The sequence below is a fragment of the Trachymyrmex cornetzi genome, unplaced genomic scaffold (genome assembly GCF_001594075.2).
Source record: "Trachymyrmex cornetzi isolate Tcor2-1 unplaced genomic scaffold, Tcor1.1 scaffold64, whole genome shotgun sequence".
NCBI lineage: Eukaryota > Metazoa > Arthropoda > Insecta > Hymenoptera > Formicidae > Trachymyrmex > Trachymyrmex cornetzi.
Window position 1 is genome coordinate 227535 of NW_017299959.1, and position 8888 is coordinate 236422.

At 32.6% G+C, this 8888-nt stretch overlaps 3 protein-coding genes across 6 annotated transcripts in view; 2 read left to right on the plus strand and 1 right to left on the minus strand.

The window, feature by feature from the left end:
- Tmf (TATA element modulatory factor) overlaps nucleotides 1–2309 on the plus strand; it is an 11112-nt gene extending 8803 nt beyond the window's left edge. The window contains exons 15-19 of the mRNA XM_018516490.1: nucleotides 102–517; nucleotides 619–908; nucleotides 984–1396; nucleotides 1682–1809; nucleotides 1891–2309. Of these exons, the coding sequence (XP_018371992.1) occupies nucleotides 102–517; nucleotides 619–908; nucleotides 984–1396; nucleotides 1682–1809; nucleotides 1891–2226 (1583 nt within the window). The 3' untranslated portion in view covers nucleotides 2227–2309. The remainder of the gene's footprint in view (nucleotides 1–101; nucleotides 518–618; nucleotides 909–983; nucleotides 1397–1681; nucleotides 1810–1890) is intronic.
- Nucleotides 2044–3046, minus strand: l(1)10Bb (BUD31-like protein). The gene is made up of 4 exons (XM_018516489.1): nucleotides 2879–3046; nucleotides 2651–2773; nucleotides 2316–2551; nucleotides 2044–2125 (listed from the first exon to the last, which is right to left on the minus strand). The coding sequence occupies exons 1-3, from the start codon at nucleotides 2970–2972 to the stop codon at nucleotides 2334–2336; spliced, it is 435 nt and encodes a 144-aa protein (XP_018371991.1). The 5' UTR covers nucleotides 2973–3046; the 3' UTR covers nucleotides 2044–2125; nucleotides 2316–2333.
- Nucleotides 3047–3387: 341 nt separating this feature from the next.
- ifc (delta4-sphingolipid-FADS-like protein ifc) overlaps nucleotides 3388–8888 on the plus strand; it is a 12540-nt gene continuing 7039 nt past the window's right edge. The window contains exons 1-7 of one of the 4 annotated variants that reach the window (XM_018516481.1): nucleotides 3388–3640; nucleotides 4071–4294; nucleotides 4904–5080; nucleotides 5223–5362; nucleotides 6575–6788; nucleotides 6897–7108; nucleotides 7196–7637. In XM_018516481.1, coding sequence (XP_018371983.1) covers nucleotides 4213–4294; nucleotides 4904–5080; nucleotides 5223–5362; nucleotides 6575–6788; nucleotides 6897–7108; nucleotides 7196–7333 — 963 coding nt within the window. In that variant the 5' untranslated portion in view covers nucleotides 3388–3640; nucleotides 4071–4212 and the 3' untranslated portion in view covers nucleotides 7334–7637. Of the gene's footprint in view, nucleotides 3641–3665; nucleotides 3774–3827; nucleotides 4295–4903; nucleotides 5081–5222; nucleotides 5363–6574; nucleotides 6789–6896; nucleotides 7109–7195; nucleotides 7638–8888 lie in introns of those variants that run through there. The other 3 variants (XM_018516483.1, XM_018516482.1, XR_001940401.1) reach the window with 3 other exon arrangements.

An 8888-nucleotide genomic window follows, 5' to 3' on the forward strand; every position in this document is an offset into this window, starting at 1 on the left:
ATTCATTCATCTTCCCTTCGAAACAAATCAATTTTAGAGACGAAAAATGGCAGGAATTAAGTTTAACACCTAATAATTCAAATCGTTGATTATTTTTCCAGATATGGAACAAATTTCAGAAGCACTAACTAAACAAAAGCTGTCAGATAAATTGGAACTAGAGCAAATCGACAATTATGACGGATTATTACACAAATACACGATAAAACCACTAACGCCAAATATTTCTAGTAAAAGTTCTGTGATATCCGATAACGGCAATGAAAGGACGAAGAAGGAAGAACTTCTGATGAGATTAACTTATGCATTAAACAAATTAAATCAATATGAAGGAAATATCGAAAATAAAAAAAGCATAGAAACATCATATCTTGACGCAAAAAATACGTTAGCACAGAAAGGAGCCGTATTGCCACGGAATGTGGAAGAAAATGTCAAAGGCATTATACAATCTGCACAGGAATATATAGCGAAATTGGATTATCAATTGAAAGATCTCGACAATGCTGATCAGCAGGTAAATAGGTACTCTTAAAATTTATTGACTTTATTTTATTAAAATTGCTGCTTATTTTTACGCGCGGTGACTGCAATAACATAAAAAAATTGTTTTGTCAGATAGAAAATAGTATGATGAGAACATTAAAAGATATAGACGGGACGTTTCAATCTTTGTTAGATGATGTATATCACGAAATTAATAAGAGACGCGAGCTGTTGATACTGGAGACAGAAATTCACAAACATGAGAGTCTGATACCATTGAGGGCTTGTAGAAGGGAAGTAGAGGCACAGCTGCAAAATGCACAGAATATTATATCGATGAGTGAAGGTATTCTACAGCATCCGTATCGATACAGCGTAAACGGATTTGGAAAGATAATTTCTGCAAGTAATGATATAGGCAGGTGAGAACTTTGTGATTGTAATTTAAGAATTATGTTGAGTATTTCTCAGAAATACATGTTACTTTCATTTCTAAGGATCCCAGCAGTGCCATATTCCGAGGAACTTCCAAATATAAACTTTGATCGTCCATTGAACTCGTATAAGGAAGAGATTATAGAGCAGATATCGAAACTTGGCTGCATTTCTCGCACAATACCCGTTCAGATAATGAACATTGAAGAGAGACCGGCGGGTTTATTCGTTAAATGGCACGTAACTAATCCTGAGTATTTTGCCGAGGAGCAGATATTTATTGTAGAAAAAGCTAATGGGGAGATTCTCGATCCGGCATCGAACAAATTTGAGACGGTGTACAGAGGGTCCGAGACTTCTTGTTTTATTAGAAATATACCTGTTGATCATCTAATTACACTCAGAGTTAGAATACAGGCAGACAACGTCGCAAGGAGTATACATCATGTCACACGGACCTCTATACCGCCGTATAGTATGTATAGAGAAAGTGGGCAATCTTTCTGTATTAAAAATAAAGTTTTTCTACACATATATATATATAAAACTCTTGTATAGGTATCTTACTTGTATTTGATTTATTCTTGGAACCACAAAACTTCTAACTTTATTTTAATCTAATTTAAATATTAATTTAAATATTATAAATCTGATCTAACGTAGAGTTTTGAATTAGAAAAGAATATTTAAAAAATTTTGCATTTTATGTAAAATTTATTAATGTAAGTAATAAAAAAAGCTATTTTTAATGATTATACAGGCTGGGAACTTGATAACAAGAATTATATGATCACTAACGGTAAAATTGCTGAAAAAGTCACGAATACTATAAATACACTGTTCTCACAAGGTCCTCAATTCGATGAGAATCACGTAATTGAATTCAAGGTAACTATATACAATGTCATTTTATTTACATTTTTTCGTCGTACGTTACATTTTTTCTACGTTTTAATTTATCTATCATAGTTTTTAGAAGTTCCACAAGAAGGAGATGATGACGAGGGTATTGCATTAGTTTATGATCCACAAGGTAGTAATGATACCTTAAAAAGAGCAGCGTCGCTAATGATCACACCTCAAGGCAAAATCTTCATGGATGGTGACGAAAAACTGATGCGCCTACCAAGAATGTGTTTCGGTGCGGTTATTATGATCTCTGCCTTCCGGAAAAATGCTTATGTGTTGCGAGTGAATATCGAATCTGAAAATAAATGTGTTACATATGACTGGCGTGTACAAACGCCGCTGTATCTTGCCGCCCGGTTTGCAGAGTCCAAAAAATGGCATTTGAAGATTGAGTAAAGATGAGAGATATACGCACAAATTTATCTTTATTACAGTATATAAAGTGCACAATGTAATTTTGTGGCAATAAAAACAAAGTGCCTTACTTTAGAAAAGTATCGCATTCAACCAGAACATCCTCTGCAGCCACAATGTATGCATTCCACTATTCGACCTTCCTCAAGTTTACCTTTCGGCACTCTGCAGATACAGTTTGTACCGAAATTCGTGTCCCTCGTCTGAATGCAGCGCAGACAGCACAAATTTTCATAGCCAACCTTCTTCCACTTGGCGATCAAATTTTTGTCAGCAATATTTTCATTCAAACAATAATCGTACAATTCTGAAATAAGTAAAAGCGTAAAGAAACCAGATACATTTTTTAAATCCTTTTTCAGGATTAATCTTTTACATCCGTTTTTTTGAATGATATTTAACTTACCGCGACTAATCGCTTTTCTCCTATAAAACAAGTCATATATATATCGAGATTTCTGATGATGTATTTTGAATATCGGCCATAAGGATTCCTGTTTTCTCTTGCCTTCATGAGGCTCCGTCTCGGCTGTAAAAGAAGAAAAAAAAAACCGCGTCTTAAAGCATCCTTCCTGTTAAATTGAAACAACTAATCTAACCTCGCGCAAAGAAGAAAACAAAAGTGTTTACTCACCTTCGCGCATCTTTTGCTCCAATTCCTCCAGAGTTGGTTCGATTAGCTCCCAACCATCCGGAGGTGGTTTCTTGCTTCGTCGTACTTTTGGCATGATTTATTTTCAAATAAATATTATATATCAAGTTCTATCAACATACAGCAGTACACTTGATACACTATTCCATAAAGGTGTCTTTTCATGCTAACGCTCGACGCTCATTTTCGGCATCAAAATAAAGCCTTGTGTCCACGATGCTAGAAATCGGTCCGAGACCTCGGATGAAGAAAGAATTGACCAATCGCAATGGTCATGTGATCATATTGTTCAAATGTGATTTGCTAATTTTTTCTATGCTCTGAGATGTCGGATCAATTTCTAGCATCTTGGACATCGGGTTTTAGTCACGTGATAGAAATTGACGAATGTCAAGCGTCAATTTTGATCACGTGAACTATTATGACGCTGGAAATGTGCGTTGAGCGTCAGCATGAAAAGGCACCTTAATCGATGTGTCATAGACGGGATAATAGCTAGAGAACGTGCGAAATGTTAACGACCGCTTTTCTATCTCGCTCCCACTCGATTGTTTATCGCATATGCATTTTTATAAAATTTCTTTTATCACGTGCATGCCAGTGCGTACGTGCGTGATTAATGAGATATTTGAAAGAGTGGATTGGAGTGGATATTAGCGCAATTACCTTATAAATTTTATCAGTATTTATCTCCGTATATATGTAGTAGAACACATTTCGCATGAGATTACAGCCACATCAATTGTAACTGCATATGTAGACGATTTTGTATATAGAATGTCCTAAAATGTTATCGAACGATTTAAACTTTTTACAAGGAAATTATGAAAAAAGAAAATAATCGTTGACGGAGCGATTTTGGCGATTTGAGTCTGATGTAAACGAATAGCATATAATTCTACATTCCGATTCTAAATGAATAATATAACGAAAAATTAATCTAAGATAATAAATGATTAGTTTCATAATTGAGACTCGATGCGAATTTACAAATTTCGTAATATTTTTCCAAAATCCGCAAATATTTCATAATCTCAACAAGCGGCTCCATATTTACTTAACGCAAAATGCGTGACTAATAACGTATCTGATTATTACTGGTCACCTTATATAATAGCAAGTATTAAAAAAAGGACCGGCAATTGCAATCTCATCTAATATCTCTGACATCCAGGTAATGTGGCGAATGGTGACGAAGTGATTTCAAGAGCGTTACATACGCATTTATTTCTTGCCTTGTCGTTGACAATGTCACTTGGATTTAGCCATCACTGGGATTAATATTTCACCTTTTGTACAAAAATCGTCATAGAAGAATGGGTCAACGAGTCTCAAGAACGGATTTCGAATGGGTTTATACGGAGGAACCGCATGCCTCGCGGCGTAAAATAATTCTAGGTAGTATAAAACTCGCGAGAAGACCAAGATGTGTGATATTTTATGATTATTTTTATTTTATTCTAAATATTTGAATACTGCTCTCAGAATATTAGACACATAATTGTAAAATTGGAAAGACAAATACGCATAACCACGCCTATTTTAAGGACCATCTACTCAAATATCTTTATGATAAAATAATTATACTTTGGATACGGAAACAGCACCGCAAAACATTAATTGAACTTATAGATGTTTATGATATTTTTAATTCATTGTTATTTAAAACATAAAGTATCATTTTTGAGATATGTTTAAATATCAGTTTATTTAGCAGTAAATGACATTAGACTGGTATGTGAATAACACAACTAAGTAAATTTATTGTAACTATTTGATATTGTATAAATTTATATTGGAATGTATAATAGGAAAAATTCAACAAATTTGTTTAATTAAAATAATATTTTAGAAATGTATCTTATGTTGATTTTCATATAGTTTATCAAATTTTATAATTTCTACAGTAAAATTAAATATATACTTGTATTTAAATTATATTAAAATATATTACTTTAATCAATAATTAATTTTTTTAATTATAATTTTTGAAATCTTTTATTTTAGAGAAATATCCACAAATTAAGCAGTTGTTTGGATATGATCGAAATTTCAAATGGGTTGTTACTGGGATGGTATTAATACAGTTCCTATCATTCTTTATTGTTAAAGATTTGAGCTATCCCAAACTCTTGCTATTAGCATATTGCTTTGGAGGTGTAATAAACCACTCTCTTATGCTTGGTACGTATACATTTTATTCATTATATTTATATTTTATTCAATACAGTAAAGTTAGAATTTATCAAGCATCATGCTAATGTTTAATACATTAACATTTGTGGTATATGTATTATGCTAATTTGTGTTATGGTTTGTTTTGCAGCAATACATGAAATATCTCATAATCTTGCCTTTGGACATGCCAGGCCTATGGCTAATCGAGTATTTGGTTTTTTTGCAAATCTGCCAATAGGAATACCTGTATCTATCAGTTTTAAGAAATATCATCTTGAGCACCATCGTGTGAGTATTGTAAGAAATGGTAAACATTGATAATAAATGTTGCATTATCTAGTAATTTAATATACACTAAGTATAAGCGTATTCAGGACGTCTGTGAAGCTGGCCCCTCAATGTCAAAATTTAAAAAAAATAAGACGAATTCTGATTGCCCCCCCGAAGAGTTCTATAATACAATAAGGAAGAGTTCCATTTATCAAAGCAGTGGAAACACCATTTGAAGTAACGGGGGGGCCAACTTCACGATTCTGCAACTTTAAAGGGCTATAACTTCTAAACCATTTTCGCACGTTGATCTATAGAGAACAATCGATAGAACTCTTTGGGAGGGCTATCAGAACTCTCAAGAAATCGCCGGATTTCCGAAAAAAATTTTTAAAACCCGTGGACTTGGAAAAATTCAAAATCTGAAACTTTAAAGTACTAGAACTTTTTAGATATTGATTTTATCGCATCGTTTGTTAAGGATAATCGTTAGAACTCTTCGGGAGGCTATCAGAACTCCTGTCATAATGTTGAATTTCCAATAAAAAAAAATTTTTTTTTAAATTTTGGAAATCTATTATTTTCTTGAGAGTTCTGATAGTCCCCCCCCAAAGAGTTTTTTCAATTGTCCTTTATAGATCAACGTGCTAAAATGAACGGTTTAGAAGTTATAGCCCTTCAAAGTTGCAGAATCGTGAAGTTGGCCCCCCCGTTACTTCAAATGGTGATTTCACTGCTTTAATAAATGGAACTCTTCCTTATTGTGTTATAGAACTCTAGAACTCTTCGGGGGGCAATCAGAACTCGTCTTATTTTTTCAAAATTTTGACATTGAGGGGCCAGCTTCACAGACGTGTATTCAGGCCTATGACGGTCAAAGCTAGATCTTTTTTACCTAAATAATTCCTAGTGAATTATCTATATCCTATATATGTACATGCATATATATAATATTTTTGTAGTTATTCAAACTGCGCGCCGAAATTTTTCCGGACTTTTCTCTTTTGAATAACTACAAAAATATGATATATATGCATGTACATATATAGGATATAGATAATTCACTAGGAATTATTTAGGTAAAAAAGATCTAGCTTTAACCGTCATAGGCCTGAATACACTTATACTTAGTGTTTAATTCTTGTCGGTCCGAATAAAAAAATCTTATTGTTATTGGTAATTTAATATGTTTTGAATTATATTTAAGAGATATACTTTTTGCATTTTTAGTATCAGGGAGATGAAAAATTAGATACTGACTTACCAACATTATTAGAAGCGAAATTATTTTGTACAACTTTTGGGAAGTTTTGTTGGGTACTGTTACAACCTTTTTTTTATTCATTTCGACCTCTTGTAACTTATCCAAAAGCACCAACTTCATTAGAATATATAAATTTAGTTATACAATTGATATTTGATGGTTGCGTATGGTATTTTTTCGGTAAGTTTCAAAATTTGTAAAAAATCAGGATGCAATTTATATTAATAATATAAATTAGTAAAAATTATGAAATTCAGTTACTAATAAAAAATAAAATCTGGTTTTTAGGTGGTAAAGTACTATTTTATTTGCTTTTTGGCTCTGTTATGGCAATGGGATTACATCCTGTAGCAGGTCACTTTATATCCGAACATTACATGTACAAAAAAGGTTTTGAAACTTACAGCTATTATGGTCCTTTAAATTTCATTACTTTCAATGTTGGATACCACAATGAGCACCATGACTTTCCTGCAGTGCCTGGTTCGAGATTACCAGAAGTATGTCAAAATATTCATTATAGCTTAGATGTAATTGTTATACACAATATAACTTGTTTATTATTTCACACAACGTTTTTTACATAGGTAAAACGTATAGCCGCAGAATTTTACAATGATTTACCACAGCACAATTCATGGGTTTCTGTTTTGTATGATTTTGTGATGGATCCTGAAATTGGGCCATATGCAAGAACGAAGAGAAGGCATCGAGGATTAAATTGACAAATTTTCTAATTCTTCTTAGTTTTTCTAAAAATGTACTACATAAGATTTATACATCACTAATTCTGCATATTGTTATGCAGAATTGCATATTATAACACAATTTAAAAATTGTAGTATTGGGAAATGTGAGAGTTACATGAGAAACTTGTAAGCATGTTGCGTGCATTGTAATATAAAATTTCAGAAAAATTTAGAGATGATATATTAATCTATGGGCAAATAATTTTTCGATATTTTCACTAAATTGTTTTCACGAAGGTTTTTAGATCTAGTTTTCATGGAAGTCTATTTCTTGAAATTTAGTCACTACTTCTAGCAATCAATAACTTTTGATTAATTATTTATGTCATTTAATATGCATTATTTTTTCTGTTCAGTTAAATAGAAAAGATAGACATAATTCATCTCCAATTCTAATTAAAATTTTGATCAATTTAAATTGACTATCAATTTCGTCTTTTATTTAACTATAATGCTCTTTAAATTAACTAAATTGTAGCTAATATGATATTAATATTTTCAGTGAATTTGGAATTTTTAATCGGATTTTCGAGACTTATTAATATTGTTCCAGATCCTACCTATATATGATTTTAAAAGACTAAATTTTTCAATTAAATTCATGAAAATTGAATTTTAATCATTTGGAACAATTTAATCGGTATTATAATCAAAAGTGCTATATATTTTACAGAATAAAATGGATCTGTGATACAAAAATATATATTATATACTTTAATGTATAATATAACGATTTTAATAAATGGCATTGTTATCAAAAACTTACAATTAGATCAACTTACAAAGAAATCCGTGATGTACGTCATATAACACAAAATTGTATATATTACTTCAATGAGACTGTAATAATTCATAGACTATTTGTCAAATAATTGTATATTTTCCAATAAATTTAAAAACATTAAAATGGAATGTATATAAAATTTCTTAGAGTTGTTTTATTTTAATTTATTTTATATCAAAGGGGCTTATATTCAGAAAACAGAAGTCCAAATTCGAGCCAGATCCACAGATTACGAGTCAATCGCACTGAACGGTGAGCCACTCGGCGCCCCAAAAAATCTAGTTGTGGCTGTGAAGGAAATTGTTCTTCACGGGATGTGTGGTTACTTGTGTGTGTGATTACGGTTTCGCCAGACTGCCGTCTGATTCTGTGTCGCTGGTTGAGTATTCAGGCTAGAGTCCCTATAATGAGAGTCAAGACATAAAACTGGAAGGACGCCATTGCTGGGCGCCGGCCGGAAACAGCACAAATAACACGTGGCATAAATAGATGCGTCGCGCCTGTTTGTACTACTACTCCATGAAACAGTTGCTGACACCAATTCACAGATTCACTAACCATCGAAAGCGCCTAGAAATGGCAGTGACCAATCACGAGGGCGTCGCCCCTCATGTCTTGACTCTCATTGGCTGTTTTCCAGCTTAGGACACAGAGACGTTACACTGGCTGCTTTCCTTTTAGGAGACACAGTCGACACACTTGACACAAATCGACACACGTCGCTTTCCATTTACAATTTTGTTCAAA